General features: G+C 35.7%; 1 protein-coding gene across 1 annotated transcript in view; it reads left to right on the top strand.

Annotated features, from left to right (window-relative positions):
- Positions 1-1614: 1614 nt before the first annotated feature.
- The window catches only part of LOC129268265 (lipase maturation factor 2-like), a 28033-nt gene continuing 6260 nt past the window's right edge, over positions 1615-23387 (top strand). Inside the window, exons 1-9 of the mRNA XM_064104718.1 lie at positions 1615-1781; positions 3217-3470; positions 13368-13619; positions 16602-16754; positions 17308-17431; positions 18025-18153; positions 19212-19317; positions 20533-20632; positions 22007-22192. Of these exons, the coding sequence (XP_063960788.1) occupies positions 1688-1781; positions 3217-3470; positions 13368-13619; positions 16602-16754; positions 17308-17431; positions 18025-18153; positions 19212-19317; positions 20533-20632; positions 22007-22192 (1398 nt within the window). The 5' untranslated portion in view covers positions 1615-1687. The remainder of the gene's footprint in view (positions 1782-3216; positions 3471-13367; positions 13620-16601; positions 16755-17307; positions 17432-18024; positions 18154-19211; positions 19318-20532; positions 20633-22006; positions 22193-23387) is intronic.

Raw genomic sequence — 23387 nt, 5'->3', positions numbered from 1 at the left:
AATTAGCTTCTGAGTAGCTGCGTCGAAAGTCATTCAACTGTTCGCCTCGTGCCGGTGAAAATATCATTTTACTTTTGAGACAACTATATAAAATGTATTCGAAATAACTTATTGTAGTTATGTAGAGGGAGTGTATGACCCAATCACTTATCTCAGTTCATCCATTCTGTTTCCCCCTCTCTCTTTCTCTCTCCCATTGAGTCCCTCATTTCCCTTTCTTAGTGGCCCTTGCCCCTCGATCTCGCTTGATGTAATCTCAATATTAAAAAAAAAAAAATCCTTGGGCGCAGAGTATAAGTTACATAGTTGAGCGCGGTATATTCCTTTCTTTTATTTGTCAAAAAATTCTAAAGAAAATATATAATATCAATTCAATTCCATTCCATTCAAAATATAATACAAAGTAATATAAAGTACTACAAATCAAATACAATTTTACAGACGAGCATTCTTACAGTATAATAAACACTTTATATGTTTGTCATTTTGCCTCCGACGGATTCTGCTAGGATCGAAAGCTTATAGGCCCCTTTTTGACTTTCTAGTATAATAAACAGTATAATATTGAGCATAAATGGAAATGAGGGGGTCTACTAAAAAAGCAAAGCTTAAAGTGTGGATCCCCCTTGGAAATGAAGAAAATATAATCGACTTATTCATGATATATGCATTTATATACAGGAAAAAAAAGAGAAGGAACAAAAAGGTCGAAATCATATTGATGTAAACATAAGTACAGAACAAGTGCAAAGCTATTCATACAAAGAGGTCTTCGCTGTGAAGGATATGTTGCGCAATAGACAAAAGAAAAAACAGAAAGAGAGAGGGAATGAAAAGACATAGAAGAAAAGACAAAACCGAGAGACAGGACAGTACAAAACAAGATAACATAATAAGTACAAAAAAAATTAAAAGGAGGAAAAGTCAGAATGGGGAAGGGCTGACCACAAACCAGCTTGATCTGGTGAAGTAACAAAAGATGATATAACTGGACAATATAAGATGACAAAAATAAAACAATAAAAATGAAAAATGTAAGGCTGATATTCAGGATAATGAAGTCTTAATTCCGTTGCGAAGAATTATAGGAATGAAGCAGGATAAGTTTGAGTTTACGTTTGAATGAATTTAAAGAGACACTGTCTTTAACATTATAGGGAGTTCCAGAATTTAGGACCGTTGAATAGGAATATATATACTGGGGTGCTGATGTAAATTTGAAAAGAAGAAAAAAAGGGTTTCACTACCAAATGGAGATAAAATTGGCCCCCAGAAATTTGAAAAAAAAAAGGTTCCACTACTAAATGGAGATAACTTTGGTCCCCAGAAATTTGAAAAGCAAAAAAAAAAAAGGGGTTCACTAAAAAATGAAGGTCGTTTTGGTTACATTTTTCAATTTGTACGCACCCTCCAGAATACCTGGGGTGCTGCCCAAAGGTGCTGCCTATGGTAATAGGCAAATAGCATGCACCCCGCTTCCCAGGGCCATATGCCTCCCTTTCTCTTCCCGTCTGGGGAATTCCCCTGCTGACTTCTACGGGATTCCCCTTTGACCGAGGCCGAGAACTGGGTGGAAGACCGGCCGACCGGCGCGACCGCAGTGCATGCACGTACACGTGTACGTTCTCGAAGACGAAGAAGACAAGGGATCAAGCCGAGAGTAGTTGTCCGGAAAACGCGTCTAGTCATGGCCAAAATCGTTGCTACGAAGGACTTTTTCTTGTGGAGCATGTCTGCAATATATCTATTTGCATTTGCTTCTCTTTACATTCAAATTCCAGGTAAGATTTTAGCCATTATTAGCTGATTTTTATCATGGAATTAAATACCGCGACCTCTGCTGTTATTAGTAGGCGTTTGACAAAATAGCTGGTCGGCTAGGCCCGGGCGACTTGACCCTCAATTACCGCTCCATGCCAGGGCTGCTATCACTCATTCTATGAACAAGGTTATGTTAATGTTATGATTGAATTTTGCGAGCCAGCTAACGATTTAATATTTTGCAGTCATACTAGACAAGAATAAAACAAATTAAACTGGGAAATATTGCATTCATTGACATAGTACAGTGTGGCATAACCAAACAATTTTGTTTTGCCTAATCCATCTATTTTGTAGATATCTACCGTAGTCTAGTAGTAGGGTGTCTGAAGCCACACTGAAAAGTGTCAGCATAAAACAGGCTGATTTAGGGGAAAATATGGCACATTTTTTCGGGAAGTTCAGGCTGCTAGAAAAATGTGATCTGAATTGATTATTAACTTGTGTTTGGCATGTATGGAAAGATAAAATTCAGGGGCTTCTTTTGACAGTAAGGACAAGTTTATATGATCATTTTAAATAAGGATTTATAGATAAATTGCAAACCCTTATTTGTGTGTGTGTTGAGATTGCCATTTCCCCATGCGTTTTCTATGGGAAAATGAAATGTCTGTTTTGCACAATTTTTTTCACTTTGTCGCAATTTTTCATTGTGATCTGGTTTCCAAATCTTTATAAAAATCATACCATCAGAAAGAGCATAAAAAATCCTATAGGGCTCTTTATGGACAAGTTTTTGGCATTAATAATAATTCATAACAGCTCTCGGAAGCTAAAAATTTGGAATTGTGTGTGTCCATTTCTTAACTACACAGCCTATGGCAGAGAAATGCTGAAAATTGACCTAACTTCATTCTTCTTTTTTGCAGCCAATAATTTGATTTTTTTACATTTCTGTCAGTCTGACGGTCATTTCTCTTCAAATTCACAAAGAACATGTGATATTTTCTTGAAATAAGAAAAATAATTTTTTCTCCAGACACCCTAAATTCTAGTCACCAATTTCTAGGACTGGTCTATATGTCGGCAAAGCAAAGGTATCCTGCCCATTGAAAGCCAACTGGCCAGCACCCCATTTCTTGTTTCCAGGAGAAGTTTTCAAAAGAATAAAGGCTACCTTTTCCTAATCCTTCTCTTTTTTTGTAACCGATTCTGGGCTGAAACCCAACTCCATAAAAATTTCTGACGCCCTATAAGTACTTGCTTCCAGAAGTTTTCAAAAGAATGAAGGCTACCTTTTCCTAATCCGTCTCTTTTTTTTGTAACCGATTCTGGGCTGAAACCCAACTCCGTAAAATTCCTGACACCCTAATTACTTGCTTCCAGAAGTTTAAAAAAAAGAATGAAAGCTACCTTTTCCTCAATCCTACTCTTTTTTTTGGTCATCGATTCTAGGTCTCTATGGCGCCAACGGCATCCTACCTGCCGAATCCCAACTTAAAAGGAATGGCCGACACCCTGTGGCCTGCTTCCAGGAGAAGCCTACCCTTCTTTGGTTTGCTCCTGATCTTGGTCTCTCCACGGAACATGCAATGGAACTCTTCTGCGTCCTAGGATGTCTCCTCTCGGTCGTTTGCCTCGTCTCGAGGAGGATGCGGGACAGCATCTCTTACGGGTGCCTCTGGTTCCTCTATCTCTCTGTGTATCAGGTACATTTTATGCACACTTTGTGATACGAATGAATGAGTTTTGAAGGTTTTTTGTGTGGGGGAGAGATTTTCTTTTCTTTAATCTTTTAAATATTTTTAATAATAGATTCATAAATTCACAATGGCCCTTTAAAGCTACTTATTCATATTGTTCCTCAACTCAATGTAAAGTCGCCAAAACATCCTTTTCTTTCCTTTTTGCATAGAGACATATTTATTGCATATTATGCGCTACTAGTATATAAAAACTAACTATTATAATTATTTTATTGTTATCTTGTTTTAAGTTTTTAAATGATACATGTACAGTACATGTATGTCACATTTACCTCAGTAGATTCTCCTTATAAATTGAGCCTTGCACAAGTCAAATAATTGCTCTAGTTGATGTATTTTTTCTTCTTCAATTTTGTCTATGTCAGACAGATGTGACTCGTCATACCGAAATTGAGAGACAACTCGGAATTTTTCAAATCCAAGTTTTGTAGTGATTATTGTTCTCCGTTTCTTTACCTTTAATTTGATATATCACTCGACCCTTAAGAGTAAATAATAGTGGAGATATTAGCCTTAGAATGCAAGATGAATTGGGCTTTTGAAAATAAAAATCAAGAGAAAAATGCCTTCGAAGTTTGACTTCCGTTTTGAATCCGCTCCATGAAAAAATCTATTTTGCCACCGCCGAGCTAACATAAATGTCCTAGCAACCGCTTGCCAAAGAAGGCGAACGATTGACCAATGAGGAGGCTGCATTTGGAACAATAGTGAACTTGCAGGTCACGCGCGACTGCAAGACGAAACAAAGTTAATGTTCTGGTTCGATATGTCAATCCACTGATCTTCTATACAGATCAGTGTAATAGCTCCATAGTTATACTGGGGTTTTATAATTATATTCGTGAAAGAAACAATTGTCATGATCTCCCTTTTTAATGAAATAAAAGGCAGGGAGAAAAGGTCGGACCTAAAACCAGTGAGGAGGGAGTATACCAATGATTTTCATTGTATCATCGTCTTGTTTATTAAATAATAATAACAATTTCATATACCGCAAATTGCCTCTATGCGGTTGTTTGAATGTCGATCGCGTTTACTCTCACATGTAATCTATCAAGCGAGTCATTATGACCTAAACTTTAACCGCATGTTCTAATAAAAAGAACTATCCGTTGTAAAATGGTAAGATAAGCCTTCAAAATATTTCAATTTGAACCTTATCTTTATATGAAAGGCTTGTGTGATCATGTTTTATGAATGCTTATGTTAGATTGAGGCAGTGAGAACAAAAAACGTGAATAATTTGCTCAATATCGTCTATTATCGATCTTTTTTTTTTTGGTATAATTATTTACAGCATTGGAATGATTCAAAATTAGTATGAAAAAAAACCCAAGATATATTAATGAAAAAAAGTTATAGTGATTCTAAAACTGATTCCGGAAAAAAAAACCTGGCATAAACGTCTTAACTCTACAACAAAAAGAGCGAGGAGGTACCCTGAGTAAAATCCCGCCACAATTATTTCCAACAAAGGATAGATTAGGGGAGTTAATATTTTTTGTAAACTAACAAGTGCACACCTAGTTACCAATAATGCATACAACATTCCACTTATTTGAATGCAGGATAAACCCCAGGCTTCCTATGTATAGTCAGGCACCTTGGACCACTCGGCCACGACACCTCCACGAATGCTGATTTTCGGATCGATATCAAGCACAAACAATATTTTGGTTGTGCCGTGGCCGAGTGGTCTAAGGCGCCTGGCTATACATTAAAAAGTCCGGGGTTCGATCCCCGGCCGCGGCACCTATGCCTGTGAGCAAGGCATTTAATGTGCAATGCTATTTTATCCTGCTTTCAAATAAATGGAAATTCTATAGGCATTATTGGTAGCTTGGTGTGCACTTGTTTAAAAAAAATATATATATTCTAACGCAGTAATACAGATAAAGAATCAGAAGATTGTTGCAAATGCCTTGTGCAACAATGATGTCTTTGTAAGATTGAATGATTAAAGAAAGAACAATAAAAGCTGTTCGATATTTTTTCGCATGTGTTCACTCTCAAACATATAAAGAGGATTTAAAAAAATAAGACGAAGAATGGAGGAAAAATACGGTGCATGGGCGTGGGCAGGAAAGAGGAAGAAGAAAGAACGGCTGTGAAAAAAAAAATTGAAGATCGAATGGGGAGAAGAACGAATAATACAGAACAACAAAAGAAATAAGAGGAAAAAGGATGAGGAATAAGACGGTGGGGTGAGCAAGAGAGAGGAATATGAAGGAAAAAAGGGGGAAAAAATGAGGTTAAAAAATATTGAGAGCAGATCGACGGGGGAGAAAAAAAAGAAATGGAGGGGGGAGAGGAATAAGATGGTGGGAATGGGCAGGGGAGAGGAAGAAGGAAAACATAATTATATAAAGAGGAACGAAATAAAAAAAAGAGGAATAAGGCGGTGGGTGAGGGAGGGAGAAAACAAATAAGGAAAAAAGAAAGAAAACCGGCAAAAAGAGAGAAGATCGAAGGGTGAGAAGAACGAAAAACAGAATTATGTAAATAGAAACGAAAACAAGAAGAAAAGGGGAAAAATTGAAAAACAAAGTGGAGGGTGAAAAAAAGGCAAGAGAGAAGAAGGAAAGGAGGGGGAAAAATCAGCAGAGAAAAAAAAAGATTGAAAGGGAAGAAAGAAAAACAGATTAAGAGGGACGAAAGAATTAAAGAAGAGAAAGGGGATGAGATAGAATAGGGGAGGGGGTTAGAGAGAGGAGACCGAATGACCTAAATAAGAAGAGCAAACGAAAAGGGGGAGAGAGGAAGAAAGGAAGAAATAAAACACAAGAAAGACAAAAGAAGTAGGTAAGAGAATAAGAGAGAGGGAAAGAGAGAATAGATATGGACACAGTGGAATGGAACAACATGACAATGACTTTTATGAAATGTTTATTTCAATATGTGTATTTTAAATGACTGATATTTTCAATCAATGTCTTTATCCAAAAAAATGCACTAAAGGATGGGGAAAATGGCCGCTTGTCGCAAGTGATGTGATTTGCGTCGATAGCAGTTTTTAGCAGACCTGTACCACCGGTGACGAATATAAGTGATAAGTAGACGGTAAAGTTGATTTATTTCGTCTTTTCTTGTTACGTCGTGTTTTTATTGTTACTATTCATACTCTATCAAAGACGTTATCATGGATAATAACTCGCCCCTTCACAAGAAAATCAAGCTGAACACTGCACACGCAGACCTAGCGGTTCCTCTCCAAGGATCCCCCGATACTGCAGGCGCCGGCCATGGGCGTGAACCCCTAGCGAAGCGGGATATTCTCGCTCCATCTTCCAGCACTGCTGCGGAAGCCAATATAACGGCTGCCATTGACAAGCCCCCTCTATGGTTCATCCAGTTTTTTGAGAATTTTGAGAAGAGACAAGATGCCCGCATTGAGTCAATTCTCGATAAGAAACTGCATCAACTTACTTCGAAGCTGTCTGAACAGGATGAGAAAATCAAATCCTTGACTTTTGAGTTGACTGTTCTTAATGATGCTGTTAAGTCCTTGGAGGTTCAAAATGGAAAGCTGGAGAGAAAATTGGATGACCTTGAAAATCGTTCAAGGAGAAACAATTTAGTAGTCTTCGGATTGAAAGAGTCCAACAATGAGGATTGTAAGAAGGTGATCCATGATTTCCTACAGTTTGCAGAGGTGCCAGAGGAGGACATCAAAAATATCCAGCGATGCCACCGTACTCCATCATTTCGTTCCCAGTCAGAAAATGTGCAGCGTCCCAGGAGGATCCACATTGGCTTTGGCTCGTTTACTGCAAAGGAAAGAGCTCGCAAATGCTGCATCAAGATGCTGAAGGCATCAAAATCGCTCTACCAAGATCAGAAAGCCTTTGTAGCTGAAGACCTTTCACAGCATGTTCTACAACTGAGGAAAGCCAAAGCTGGAGCATTCAAACGTCTGAAGGAAGAGGGCAAGAGCCCTTTTTTTGTCTTTCCTGACAAGTTATGCTACAAGTCTCCTAATGGGAAATTGATTACAACGTAACTTCGTTCTCTTCCACATGTATTAAATAACTTTCGTTGCATCTCTACTGTGTCTTCCCAATTGAGCCTGAGAGAGAGAGAGTGCTGAACTTTTGATCAAGAGTTAAACAAAAAAATTACTTAGTGAGCTATTCGTAAAGTACGCAGTATTATTGATATCCCTGAGCCAAGTTTTTAATTCAACACATTCAGCTTTTGGATATATTTTCAACAGATCAGAGGCAGCAATTATGGTTTACATGATCATGACAAAAATAGCTGAACAAGGCTGTAATGTGTCTTTAAAATTGAAGTCTTATCTGTTTTGAAACTTTTGAGATGAGAATTTGTCCATTTTTAAACAGCATCTTTGAGATACAACAAGGTTTTTTGTTGGTTTAACAAGTTGATTTATGTTTTGCAAGAAATTGCAGTCATTCTTTTTTCTTTGTTATAAAAGTGCCACAATTTGTCTATGAGGCAGTTTTAGATACCGTAGTTGTAATCACATGGTGAGTTTTGCTCAAAGTTGCTCAAATTTGTTGTTGTTTTTTATACTGCTAGCACCTAAGACCAGGGCTGTGTGTGATTTGAAGCCTTTGGTTGTTCCTGGTGCCTTGGTTTCCCATCACTACTTTACTTCCAATTGTTTGTTTATTTGATGTTTTTTCTTTTGTATTTTCGATTTGTTTTTAATGTTATCCTGATGGTATTTTGTAACAGAGCAGTACATGTAAATGTGTATATTCAATCCTATGTTTCGTCTTGGGCAGATACATGTATGATGAGGTGTCTTGAACGATTATACTTCCATTTTCGTCTAATGTACGTATTTATTGATAAGGCTTACCAAAGTGATATTTTTCCTTTTGAACCATGTATGTAACCTTATCTACTTTCAATTGTCGTGGAATTCAGGACCTCATTAAAAGGAGAAAAATATTTCATTATTTACGCTCTATCGAAAGTGATATAATATTTCTCCAAGAAACACATTCATCACCTAATGATGAAAAGTTTTGGTCACAGCAATGGGGAGAACATTCTTGGTTTTCTAGTTTTTCTTCTAATAGTAGGGGGGTTGCAATTTTGATTCGCAAACATCTTGCTCCCACAATACATAACATATATAGTGACCCTAATGGGCGTTATTTGATTATGTCTATTACCATACATGATATGTCTCTGATTCTTTGTAATATATATGCTCCTAATGAAGATGATCCAGATTTCTTTTTTGATGTTCTAGTAGAATTAACCAATATCCCCATGCCCCTCTTATGGTTGCAGGAGACTTTAATGCAGTATTAGGTCCATTAGATTATCAAGGCAAAAAACAGAAACATTCCAATGTTAAAGCAAATGAAACTGTTAATTTCTTGATGGACGAATATGATTTAATTGATATTTGGAGATATTTCCATCCAAATTTACGTCAATATACGAGACATCAAGATAACCCGAAAGTGCTGTCCAGATTAGATTTTATACTTGTTTCTAATACCTTGGTTAACAACTGTACTTCTTCTAAAATATATCCAGGTATACAATCAGATCATTCACCAGTACTGTTGAAATTTAAAGATGCCCAACCCCCTAAAGGTCCTGGTTTTTGGAAACTCAATTGTAGCTTTTTGTCTAGTGATCCAGATTTTATTCAGGTAGTGAAACAAGGTATAAGTGACTTTAAACTCGATCATCAAGAGTCAGAGTGCAATCCAAATATAATTTGGGATGCCTTAAAATGCAAAATAACTGGGATATGTATGGAATATGGTGCAAGAAAGAAGAAAGAAAGGAAAAGGGAGAAAATTGATTTATTGAAAGAGATTGATTCAACTCAAATGCAATTAAACCAACACCCTCTGAATAATGATCTCATTGAAAAACTGAGTCAGCTTAATAATAAGCTCAATAGGATACTTGACAATGAAACAAAAGGTTTGATTATTCGTTTGCGATCTCGTTGGATAGAAGAAGGCGAAAAAAGTAGCAAGTATTTTTGCAACCTAGAGAAGAGATCTGCAGAAAAGAAATCAATATATCGAATTAAAAATGACCAAGATCAAACAATTTCTAATCAGGATGGTGTTTTGGATGAAATTCATACATTTTATAAAAACTTGTACAAAAAACAAAATACCCAACAAACTGATATTATTGATTTTTTAGATACAATTGAAATCCCCAAATTAGCTGAGAATGACAAAACTTTTTTAGAACAACCAATTTCTAATGGGGAAGTTTATGAAACCATAAAGTCAATGAAACGTAACAAATCTCCTGGTTTTGATGGATTGCCAATAGAATTTTATATGACATTTTGGCCTGATATTTGTGACTTACTTTTAAATTCATTTAATTATTCAATGGAGAGTGGCATAATGTCGAATTCTCAAAGAAATGGTATAATAACGTTGATTCCAAAGAAGGATAAAGATGTTAATTATTTGAAAAACTATAGACCAATTTCGCTTTTAACTGTTGACTACAAAATTTTTACCAAGACTCTTGCAAACCGCTTGAAAAAATGTTTAAACCCCTTAATTCACCAAGATCAGTCTGGTTTTCTAAAAGGAAGAAATATTGGTTTTAATATTAGGTTGATTTTAGATTTGATTGAATATACTGAGGCAAATAATATCCCTGGAGCTATTTTACTCCTTGATATACAGAAAGCATTTGACAGTGTAAACCACGACTTTTTAATAGAAGTTTTGAATCGCTTTAATATAGGAACAAAATTTATTAAGTGGGTAAAAACCATTTATTGCGAGAGGAAAAGTTATGTTATGAATAATGGATTTTTAACTAAGGTAATTAATATGGAAAGAGGCATATTCCAAGGGTGCCCAATTTCCCCCTATCTTTTTTTACTTGTAATTGAAACAATGGCTTTAGCTGTGAGACAAAATGACATTATCAAAGGTATTCCAATCCAAAATGAAGAAGTGAAAATTTCATTGATGGCGGATGATTCAACTTGTTTTTTGGATGGTTCCTTGGAATCTTTTAATATAACATTTCAAGTGCTTGATAAATTTGCTAGTAGTTCAGGGTGTAGGCTTAACTTATCTAAGTCAGAAGCTATCTGGATAGGAAGGAAAAAAGGTTGTCAAGATTTCCCATTTGCTGAAAGAGGTCTAACATGGAGAGATAATTCTTTCAAAACATTGGGTATTCAATTCTCGTTGAATTTTAATTCACTGTATAGTCTTAACTATGTTCCTAAACTGAGGCAGATAGAGAATATATTGAATTGTTGGCGCTGAAGAAATTTGTCTTTTGTTGGAAAAATCTGTGTTATTAAAACTTTATTAATGCCTCAGTTGCTGTATTTACTATCTGTTTTGTGTATTAAAATTCCAAGCAAATTTTTTAAAGATCTAAATACTTTATTTTACAGATTTATTTGGAATGGAGGCAGGGACAGAGTAAAGAGGAAATATTTTTGTAATGACTTTTCTGCCTGTGGGCTCAAGATGGTTGATCCCTATACATTTTCATTGGCTCAGAAAATGATTTGGGTAAAATTTTTGTTAAATGATAACTACAATAGTGGATGGAAATTAATTGAAGTTTCCTTTTTAGACAAATTTAATGCAATGAGGGACATTTTGTGGAAGGCCCATGCACCTGAACAAATTTTGAATAATTTAAATTGTTCCCTACTTGCAGACTCAATCCGGACCTGGTACTTGTTTAGAGATAAAGCTTCCAGAAAAGAGTTTGGTTATCATTATTTGTATTTGGGTTATTCACATTGTATTTGGTTTAATAGAAATGTCAGATCCAAATCTAAACAATTTTTCTTTTATGAAAATTGGTTTAATAAGGGCATAGTTTTTATAAGTGATCTCTTTAATCCACCCCATCCAGGTTACAAGTTATTTGAAGAGTTAGTTCTCGACTTTGAAATTTCAGCAAAAGATAGAAGAAAATATAATTTTCTATTACAAAATATTCCTGGTCCATGGTTAGATTGGCATAATAATCCAGATTTAGATATCCATTCCGAAGTTGTAGATAAATTATTAGAGAAAAGGAAAGTTAGCAGTTATGCATACTCGATATTTATCGATCAATGTCTCCCAGATAATTGTATTTCCTTTTGGGAAGAGTCGTGCCCTTCTAACGACAAAGTAGACTGGGAGAAAATACATATGCTGAATTTTAAGAGTACTATTGATAGCCGCCTCAGATCATTTTATTTCAAGGTGTTTCATAAGACAATTGCCCTTAATGCATTTTTATTTAAAATCAAGAGAAAAGATTCCCCAAACTGTTCATTCTGTAAAAGAGACCCTGAAACAATTGTACATATATTTTGTGATTGTCCGGTGGTTAACATTGTATGGGATGATCTTTTATCTATAATAAACCAAAAACAACATTCGAATATTATCCTTTCCCCCTTTGTAAAGGTTTTTGGTATTCAAGGTGATAATTTTCTAACATTCATTTTCCTTGCTTTCAAATACTATGTTCACTTTTGTAAATTTAATAACAAAAACCCCAATATTGTGGAATTCAAAGCTCGTATCAAAGGTATTAAGGATATTGAATATGTTTTGGCGAAGAAAAATGGTAAATTACCTGTACATTTTAAAAAGTGGAGATTTGATATCTAATTTGTTTTATGAATCTGTCTTGACAAGTATATACCTACATGTACGTAAGTGCTGCTCTGTTTAATCATGTAAATAGCTTGTTGATTTGTTTGATTTGTACTGTGATTTATTTTTTGATCAATAAAGATTGAAAGAAAAAAAAAAAAAAAAAAAATGCACTAAACCTTCTGCATGGTCGTTTCGGCCATTTTTCATTGGTCGACGTTAGCTGTCTCAGACTTTCTGTTTGTACAGTTATTTCTTTCGCTTTCTCTATCGTTCATTCAAACATGATAAAAATTGAGGGCAACAATGTCTTGATTATAAATAATTGGAAATAATGAAGCCCACCAAGCTTTCTACATAAATTTGGTTTCTTTTGTTAAAGATACTGCAGATCAATTAACTCACATTCACGAACAAACAATACTTTTAAGGATTGTAAACCCTTTCTTTTGAAAATGTTCTCTCTTGAAAACATCCCGATCACTTGCAAATGATGGAGAGAATCTTCAACATGTCCATGTTATGTTAAATGAAATTAATCCTCGCAAACAAACCGTGTTCTGAATACTTTGCATCTCTGCATGACTTTTATTTCGCGATTATAGCCAGGCTAATACTCTAAATCCGGTATCAAAATCTATCGCTAATACCCCCGCCTGGTACTATTATCACCAAAAAATAACCCTTTAGAAGTTGTATCCCGTTTGTTAACTATTGTCAAGAAGCCTCCCTTTTGAATTTCAGAATACGTATTGAAATCGATGCTTTTGATCTTTCTTTTGAAGCTGAATCACTGAACCGATCGATCGATCGAGCGAGCGGCCGCCGCCAGCTGTACACGAGTTTAAATGAATAGCCAATCAACAATGGCATACGTTGCTAGGGGCGGAGCTTAGTATGAAGCGAAATTCGATCAAGTCGAACGTGCCAAGTATCAGAAATTTTCGAATTGACCGAAAAAAACACTCGCAGAAAAACTGCTTTTTTATCATATTCCCGTCATCAATTTCACTCATCTTTTTCACAGAGTAATTATGAAACATGGAAGAATCAGAAAATGAAAAAAAAAAAATCTTCACAATTTTGACTTTTTTATTTGTGTGTCGAATTCCAAGGAATTTTGATTTGCGACTTGTCTCTCATTTCGGTATGATCGATCACAGATTGCTGAGGTCCCAAAAGACTCACCTGTACTCAACACTTTGTACCACCAGATCATTTCAGCTTTGCTCTTCTCTTTTCTTAGGTTGGTCAAACATTCCTCTGGTTCCAGTGGGACATTCTTCTCCTTGAGACCGGGATCCTCACCATCCTAGTCGCCCCCCTCCACCTCTACAAGGGGCGAGACCCTACCCCCCACCACCACGATGCCATCACCCTCTGGTTGGTCCGCTGGCTTCTCTTCCGCCTCATGTTCGCCTCTGGCGTGGTTAAGCTAACCAGCCGCTGCCCGACCTGGTGGGGACTGACGGCCCTGAACTACCACTATGAATCTCAGGTAGGCCCTTTATTTCGTGAGCTAGTATTCCATTCAAAACTTGGATTAAAGGGATCGTTTTACTTTGTGAGCAGCTGATTTAAAAAAATTCTCAAATTGAGATGAAACATGTGTGTGAGTGCCCATATTTGTCCTAAAAAACCCTCAAACTGTCCAAAATATAGGATGAAAAACTCTAAGTTAGGTACAACTAGCAATTTATTAGCCTGATTTTGAGAACCGTCTAGTAGACGCGTTCAGCTTATGACAAGTTTTCTCCAATTCAAAAAGTCTGTTGGCTATGTTGACTGCCTTCTGCTGTGTGTGTCTCCTATACGCACTCTATTTTTAGCTGCACTGTTCATTCACTGTATACCTTGTACACACTGTATGTAGGTCATGCTGTGTTCATCTAGAGTTTATGTGTTGTGGTGCACAGATTCGCTGTATACACATAGTCATTGAAACCAACCTCCAATTATTTTCAAACCTTGGTTTATATCTCCAAGGTTTTAAAATTGTTCCTGTAGATATGCTACTTTGAAACTTTTGGGATGGTATTTTTACACTAAAAGCCTAATGTTTACCCTTTTTCAAGAGCCAAAATGAGAATTTTTAAAATCAGAACAAAGTGAAATTATCACTTTAAGCATTTTATACGGATAAGATTTAAAAATTAAAAAGTAAGCCAAAATACCTACTGGGGAGGATTGTCACATTACATTGTTGCCAAGTAAAGCGTAACAAGAACAATACACCATGGTTTCTATTAGGAGTGGGCTATACATGGGTCAAAAATACTTTTTTTGTAATTTCAATATGACAACAGTTTTTTTTTATTCCTTGTAATGTATCTCAACATGAAATGACAATATTTTTTGTCTCGGGTCCGAGAAAAAAGTGTGCCGGGCCAAAATCCAAAATGGCCGCCAAAACCCCCTAAAATCACAGTTTTGGCCACAACTTTTTTATTTGGTGGTCAATTTCTCTGGTTTTGGTGTCTATTCATATGTTTAGGGGGCAGGCAATTTGTTTTTCCTATAATTAGTACTTTCAAACCATTATTTGTAGAGTTAAAAGGTAATTATACCTAAATTTTCCCATTTTTGTAGCCTTTTTTCAGCCAAAGAGTAGGTTTTATCATTCTGGGGTTCTGGGATATTAGATGGTACGAGGTCAACAATAGCAAGCAGCTTCATATAGCTATATTGCTTTTATTCCTCCACTTTGGGTGTTACGGATATTTGTGAAATATATCTTATTAAATAAAAAAATGTCAATTATCCATTGGGGCTATACAGTATACAATGTACTGTATATACATACTGCACTGCATAAATGCATTGGCCACTATGACAGATAACAAGGCTTGTGTAAACTATAGTGTCATAGAAATGAGCTCTCAGGTTTAGAATTAGATGCCTCAGAAATTGAAGATATGTTTTGTCTCAGAAATTGAGGACATGTTTTGTCAAATATGCTAATTCAGGGGGCGGAGAGAGGTAATTTACACTGTAGCTATTCTGGGCCCCGTTGCATAAAAATTTACCATTATGTTAACTTAACTTAATGGTAACTTGCATGCAATCCTTGATTCTGATTGGCTGTTGATCAGCATTACCATGATACTAGTAGTTACCTGACCACATAAACATAGGCCAGTTAGACACCAGAACCAGGTAAAAAAGCCTCCAAATGAAGAAGATATGGCTAAAAATGTGACGTATGTATATGATATATACATGTATGTGATATTTAAGTGCAATTAACGTTGCTGGTTTCATCATGTACATCAGCTGAAAAGGAATCAAATTCACAATCTAATTCTAAACCCTTGAAGCTCATTTCTATGACACTATAGTTTATATACAGGCCTTGTCATATGCCATGGTGGTCAATGCATGAATATATGCAGTGTAGTATGTACAGTGCATTGTACACCGTCATGACCCTATAGCCCCTATGGATGAATAACATTTTCTTTTATTTGATAAGATATATTTCACAAATATCCGTAACACCCAAAGTGGAGGAATAAAAGCAATATAGCTATATGAAGCTGCTTGCTATTGTTGACCTCGTACCATCTAATATCCCAGAACCCCAGGATGATAAAACCTACTTTTTGGCTGAAAAAAGGCTACAAAAATGGGAAAATTTAGGTATATTTACCTTTAACTCTACAAATAATGGTTTAAAAGTACTAATTATAGGAAAAACAAATTGCCTGCCCCCCAAAACATATGCATAGACACCAAAACCAGAGAAATTGACCACCAAATAAAAAAGTTGTGGCCAAAACTGTGATTTTGGAGGGTTTTGGCGGCCATTTTGGATTTTGGCCCGGCACACTTTTTTCTCGGACCCGAGACAAAAAATATTGTCATTTCATGTTGAGATAAGGTAAAAGGAACACAAAAAAACTGTTCCCACAGTAAAACCAAAAATCACCCATTTATAGCCCACTCCTATTTCTATTGTATAATTTTGCACAGCTTAGGATGACTGTACATATCCTTTACCTGCCTTTGAGATTTATTCGGTTTAAATGTAGGTCTGAAAAATTATATGAAAATAAGGTAATATACTTTGCCAAATTCATTGATTGAAAATTAATTTTTATTTAGTTAAGCAAAATTCTGAGCTAAAATCCTAATTTTTCTGACTGAACTGTAATAGTCCTGAGGTCTTTCAAGTCTCATCAGTTGGGGGTGGGGAGGGGGGGGGGGTGGTTCGATTCAGACCTAAAAAAAAATGTGCATAATGGTAGAAAGGTACATAATCTATGGGGTTGTACTGCTAAATTTCACTAAATCTGCATATTTTATTTTGTATGAATTAATTATGCTAAATTCTGTATGTGCAACCCAATCAATGGGTGTTGTATAGCTTAATACTGAATCTACACATTTTATTTTGTATGAATTAATGCTAATTTATATGTTAAAAAATCGGGCCCATTTTTAGGATCAAAGTAATTTGAGATTTTCTTGTCTTCAATAGTGTATTGCTACCCCTTTGGCTTGGTATGCCCATCAGCTCCCGGAATGGCTCCAGAAGCTAAGCGTTGTAGCGACATACTTCATTGAGATAGCTCTCCCGTTCCTATTCTTCGCGCCCTTCAGGAGACTCAAATTATTTGCCTTTTATGGACAGGTAAGGAATGTGAATTTTCTCTGTAATTCACTCCCAGCATTATACTAGCAATGAGATATTTTCCTTGAACTTGATAGCGTTTCATATGTACAGTAAACAGGTTGTCATATCGGCTTTCCTTGATTTCAATTGGGTGAGAGGCATATGTATCTGACATTTTTATGCTAACTGTTGGTTAATAGTAATCAGACAAGCTTTTTCATGAAGCGTTCTTGATGCTTTTTGTACCTTTGATGTCAAAATACCCATGCCTATGGCATTTTAAGAACGAGTCCAAATGTACCTTGAATGGGTACATGTAAATATGTTATCTTGCACTATTCAGAAATCATAAATTGCAATCAAAAGAATGATTCAATGATATTTATTATATTTTGGTATTTTCATTGATATCTGTATTATTTGAAAATAAAAATGAATTTAATTGAATTCAGAGAATAGAAATATATTGTAGACCTTTGGACATTCTAGTTAATGTTGACTCTGAGTGATATTATTTGTGTACTATTAAAGACAATGATAGTATTTTCTTTGTACTCCCTTTTCTATCTAGATGCTGCTACAAGAGCTAATCATCCTCACAGGAAATTATAACTTCTTTAATCTTCTAACGATGGCCCTCTGTATCTCGCTTCTAGACGACAGATACCTGGGCAAAGACAAAAATGTTTATCACGGTATGTGCTTTTAATGATGAGGATGATGATGATGATGATGCGATGATGATGATGATGATTTTAATGATGATGATGATGACGATGATGATGATGATGGTGATGAACATGAACATAATGGTGGTGGTGGTGATGGTGATTATGGTGATGATATTGATGATTGTGATGTTGACATTAATGATGATGATGACGATGATGATAGTGATGAGGAGGAGGATGATGATGATGAACTTAATGATGATAATAGTGACAGTTGGCTTTTATAGCACTCTGGTTAGAGTTGACACTTTTGACGTTTTATGTTCATTTCTCTGGCAATAAAACAGCCATCATCAATACCTTAAAAAATATCTACTCCAACGATTGCACTTCTTATGGCATGTGTACATATATGGAAAGTCAAATTCCTGTAATTTGTTTTGATTGATGCAGCCAAGTTTTACTTATGTCTTGAAGCTTGAAATAATATTCAATGACTATTTATGTGAAGTTATGACAATATCAGCTCATCACAAATAATAAATCATTGCAACAAATAGAACATTCTGTAACTTATTAGATGTACTTTGTCATTTGGCTGTGTTTTCTCTGTTTAGGCACATCCTTCTCTCGATTTCTACGGAGTGCGATCTGTGTGTCTGTCTATGCGGGTCTTTTTTATGGTCTTATCCACTATTTTGAACTTAAGATAGACTTTGATTCATTCAGTGTTACATCAAATTTAGGTGAGTTGTCTAATTAATTTTGTAATGATGTTTGAATTTCATGTTCTTTTATAATCCTAGATATCTTTTACATTCATACTTTTATCCTTTTCTTTCTTTTTAGCGCTTTGAAACATGTATAATTAAACACTATATAATTTGTATGTAGTACTATTACATTTATTATTATTATATTGGGTCCCTTCACACTTAACATAATAAATGCTAAGGAACAGGCTCGTTCAGGTATGATGGTTCGTAAGATTGGAAATTAATTATCGTTTAATAGTGTTCCAGTATTAGAATGTTCTTACAATGATGCACTAAACCATATGAACCAAAATGGTAATCAGCACATTTTTCATTGGGTCGCTTTTCATGTTTAGTATACACTGAAACTCTTTCACTTTCCTGTTAGTAATGCGTCATTAGTTCGTCATGAATTTGTGATATGTGAAATTGGATATCTGAGAATGGGTAACCTGAAATATCCAACAAGTTTGGACCAATATTGCACAAATCCAACATTGACCCTGACAAGTAGAATATATGTGGTATCCCATGAAGAAAAACCCTCTACACTGTAATTGTTAGTATCTCGAATGATCATTATTTATTAAATTATTAGACTGCACTTTGGCAAGATATTTCACTGCAAGTTTTGTACAGTATGAGCCTATGAGGAATTTTGAAGATTTGGCGCATTATAAAATATGCTCTACTATTGCACAAGTAAAACACGCAGGCCAAATATGGTATGCATTTTAAATGCCTTAAGATACCCGATATATAGATATATTGTGATGCCAAGTTAATTTTTTATGCTAATCCTTTCTTATCACCATCTCTCCCGCTTACTTACTCTCTATCCCCCCTTCTCCCTCTGTCCCCTTCCCCCTATTCTATCTAATTCATTCCACTCTCTCTTCTCACAAATTCCAATCATTCTGTATCTTATTATTTCCCCTTTACCCTTTCTCTTTCCTCTCCCCCTCTCTCACTCCCTTTCTTCCTCTCCGACTCTTCCCTTTTCTTCCCCTCTTTCCCTCTCTTCCTTTATCTCACTATCTCTCTTGCAGCCTTCAGTGAGTATGATTTCTTCAATGCACTCACAAATGTCATGCCTTATACTGTGTGGATGGGTATCATTTCTCTGGGAGCTGTGATAATAACAGCATTGTGGAGGTAAGACTAAGAAAGGGTCAATATTAATACCAGTCAAATAGATCATGCTTTTTAAATGTGGATGGGTATCATTTCTCTTGGAGCCGTGCACTTACATCACAGTGGAGGTACGTCTAAGAAATTATCAATATTATACCAGTCCAGTAGATCATGCTTTATAAATTTGGATTGGTATCATTTCTCTGGGAGCTGTATATACTAACAGCATCATGGGTGTAAGTCTACGAAAGTGTCAATGAATGATACCAGTCAAACATATCATACTTTATATTGTGTGGAAGGGTATCATTTCTGTTGGTTCTGTGATACTTAGAGCATTTTGGAGGTAAATCTAAGAAAGTGTGAATACTGATACCAGTCAAATAGATCATGCTTTACAAATATGGATTGGTATAATTTCTCTCGAGGCTGTATATACTAACAGCATCATGGATGTAAGTCTAAGAAAGGGTGAATGCATGATACCAGTCAAACAGATCATACTTTATAGTGTGAGAAAGGGTTTCATTTCTGTGGGTTCAGTGGTACTTAGAGCATTTTAAAGGTAAGACTAAGAAAGGGTCAATATTAATACCAGTCAATTAGATCATGCTTTATAAATGTGGATTGGTATCATTTCTCTGGGAGCTGTATATACTAACAGCATCATGGGTGTAAGTCTAAGAAAGTGTCAATGAATGATACCAGTCAAACAGATCATACTTTATATTTTGTGGAAGGGTATCATTTCTGTGGGTTCAGTGATACTTAGAGCATTGTGGTGGTAAGTCTAAGAAAGGATACAATGATACCAGTCAAATAGATCATACTTTATATTGTGTGGATGAGTTTACTGTGAGTGTGTGAAGTGAAGAGAAATAATTCTTTTTCCTAAAAATGCAGGATTTTAATTAAACATAAAAAAATATTTGATTGAATTTATTATGAAAAATAAGAAAAAAAGGAAACAAAAATGAAGCCAAAATGTAAGTTGGCCTCTCATGGGCAGGCTCCCATGGCTAGAGTAAAAAAAAACAAACAGCAAAAAGTGCAAAGTTAATACACATACACTTACAAATTAATTTCAGGTGCTTTATAGCATATTCATCTATTGATTGACTATAGTATCTCAAAAGTATTTTGCCAGATTTATTGAAATTTCATGTTAGAATGTTATGTTTAAGTGTCCAAGTTTGCTGAATTGTACAAATATTTCTTTGATTTATTATTCCATAGATCCGCGACTCTTAGCTCCGGCGTGTTTAATAAATGTTGGTCAGTGTTCCTGTGTTGCGTCTTTGCCATCATAGCAGTATTCATGTTCACAATAAGCCTTGTAAGTAGACTACTCTGAAGATTCTTTAATAAACATTGCATAGGGTCTATATTCAACATTGCCTTAAGGTGACTGCACACCTTACGATTGGTCTGCGACTCAATTTTGGAATAAAACGTAGTAGAATTTGATGCTAAAACTGAGACTTGGAATATCTTACTGTGTATTGTTTGAAATCATCGTACAAATACCTACAATGTATGTTAAAATCTGTGACTATGCTATCATCCTTCTTAAAATAAAAGCAAATTTTAATATCTAGTCGTAATGACGTCATAGCAGTCATACGATTGGCTGCGATTTGAAACTAATTTGGTCCTTACTCCAAAATAAAGGCTTGCAATCTTTCAAAATGGTTATATTAGTTTTAATTTTAACCTCAGATACAATAATATGTTCCATTCATATTTTCAGAAAATGAGCAAAATGCGATTTGTTCCAAAATCGGATCGCGTACGGTCGTAAGGTGTGCGATGGCCATTACATGCTTTAAATCCAAAGCAACAAAGCAACAACTTTTTTTAAAATCAAATTGATCACATGGCAAATGTGATAATTAGATTATAATGGCACTAGGGCTCCGTCCTACAAAGAGTTGCGATTGATCCGATCAACCACAACTATGGACGGCCAGCAACGTCAACGTCTAAAAATCAAATTTGTTTAAAATATTTTCTAGATATCGTGTATAGTGATACATTCATCATTCTTTTGAAGATTCAATGTGATTCTCTTTGTTTACGAAGGAGATTGTGCAAATTTCCTGTAGAAATATTATGGTATGGATGGATTTCCATACCATGGAGATTGATTGGAGATCCATCATAACTCTTTGTAAGATGGGGCCCAGGAGTATTTCACATTTATAGTCCCAACAAATTGTTAGAGCTGACAACTGATTGGTTTTGATTGGTTGAGAAGTACATGTATATCAGTGGCATATTGTATTTTTTTTCACTGACTTTCGCACTTGCAGGTACCTCATTATGTAGTAGATGGACATGTGTATGACTGACTACAATGGCATGTTTTATTTATGTTCCCTGACTTACCCATTTCTAGAAACCCCATTCAGTGGTGGATCACAAAACTATGAGTCTGACTTCAATCAACTTGAGTTAATTTCCACTGTCTTACCCACTCTACATGTAATTTACCCCATTATGTAGGGGATCATTATGCCCCTGACTGAATATATTCATTTTCATTGGCTTACCCATTTCCAGGTACCTCATTCTGTAGCAGATTGATAGGCATGTGTCTGACCGCATATTAATTAATATTAATTTTTCACTGACCTACCTAATCTCATGTACTCCATTCTGTAGAGAATCATAGTGTATTTTTTATTTTCATTGACTTACCTACTCCCAGGTACCTCATTCTGTAGTGGATCGACAGGCCTATGACAGTCTTTCTCCAACCGTCCACAAGTGGAAGTCCAATTTGGACCACCTCCAGGTTGTGAACTCTTTCGGTCTCTTCCGAAGAATGACCGGGGTCGGAGGTCGACCTGAGGTCATCGTAGAGGGCAGCAATAACATCGAGAGAGGCTGGAAGGTGAGAGGTCTTTCAATGCTTTGATTGACTTAAATTAATTTTTTTTTGTGGGAGAGTTTTGTTCTTATGGCTGTGTTGAAATATAAATCCCATGTTGCTAATATGATGTGTGACCAGCCACCCCATAAAAACCAGTACGTCATGCAAAATGAATTTTGAGAATTTCATTGAGTTTGAAAAAGCACATCCTGAGCTTCAAAATGATATATAACTTGTCAAAATGGATCAGCAGTAACCCACGCAAATACTTGATCGCATGCACAATAAACTAAGTAAGAGCTTAAAATAATTAGGAGAAAACGGGCCCATCTTACAAAGAGTTGCGATTGATCCAATCATCGCAACTATCAAAAGCCAGCAAAGTCAACATATAAAATGCATGTTTGTTCAAAAATATTTCTAGATGTGAATGTATATCCATAAATTCATTGGTTTCTTGACAATTTGGTGTTTTCTCCTTTGTTTACAACAGACATTTTGCAAATTTCCTGTAGAAAAAATCATGACACTAAAGGATTTCCATATTAAAGGAGAATGAAACTCTTGGAGCAAGTTAGCTTTTGTGAAAGCAGAAAAATCAAAGAATAAGATCAACAAAAGTTTGAGTAAAATAGGACTAGCAATAGAAGAGTTATGAGCATTTGAATGTCGAGATCACTAATGCTATGGAGATCCTCCCATTGGCAATGTGACCAAGATCTATGATGTCACAGATGAACAACTCTCCCCTTTTGGACACTGAAAATATACCCCAAAACATATCTTTTTGCTCATTCTAATCATATGACAAACGATTCATCAATGATATAATGTTGTGAAACCTCTGTACTTGTCCTCTCATAAAGAGAACACCTCACCTTGTGATAGATTCTATAAAAGTGAGAATATAAGTGAAATAAGTACTAAAGTAATGAGGGAGTTGTACGTGTGTGACATCACAGATCTTGGTCGCATTGCCAATGGGAGGATCTACAATGCATTCGTGATCTCAATATTCAAATGCTCATAACTTTCTTATCATTCATTCAATCTTCCTCAAACTTTCAACAATATGTTTCTTTGATTTTTCTCTTTGATATGGATTCAGCTGGTTTCAAGGGTTTCATTCTCCTTTAAAGTTACGATTGATTGGATCAATTGTAACTCTTTGAAAGACGCGGGGCCAGGGATCACTCAAGCATGAGATATACACATT

This window comes from Lytechinus pictus, chromosome 9, assembly GCF_037042905.1.
Source record: "Lytechinus pictus isolate F3 Inbred chromosome 9, Lp3.0, whole genome shotgun sequence".
NCBI lineage: Eukaryota > Metazoa > Echinodermata > Echinoidea > Temnopleuroida > Toxopneustidae > Lytechinus > Lytechinus pictus.
This window is presented reverse-complemented; position numbering and strand designations above follow the sequence as displayed.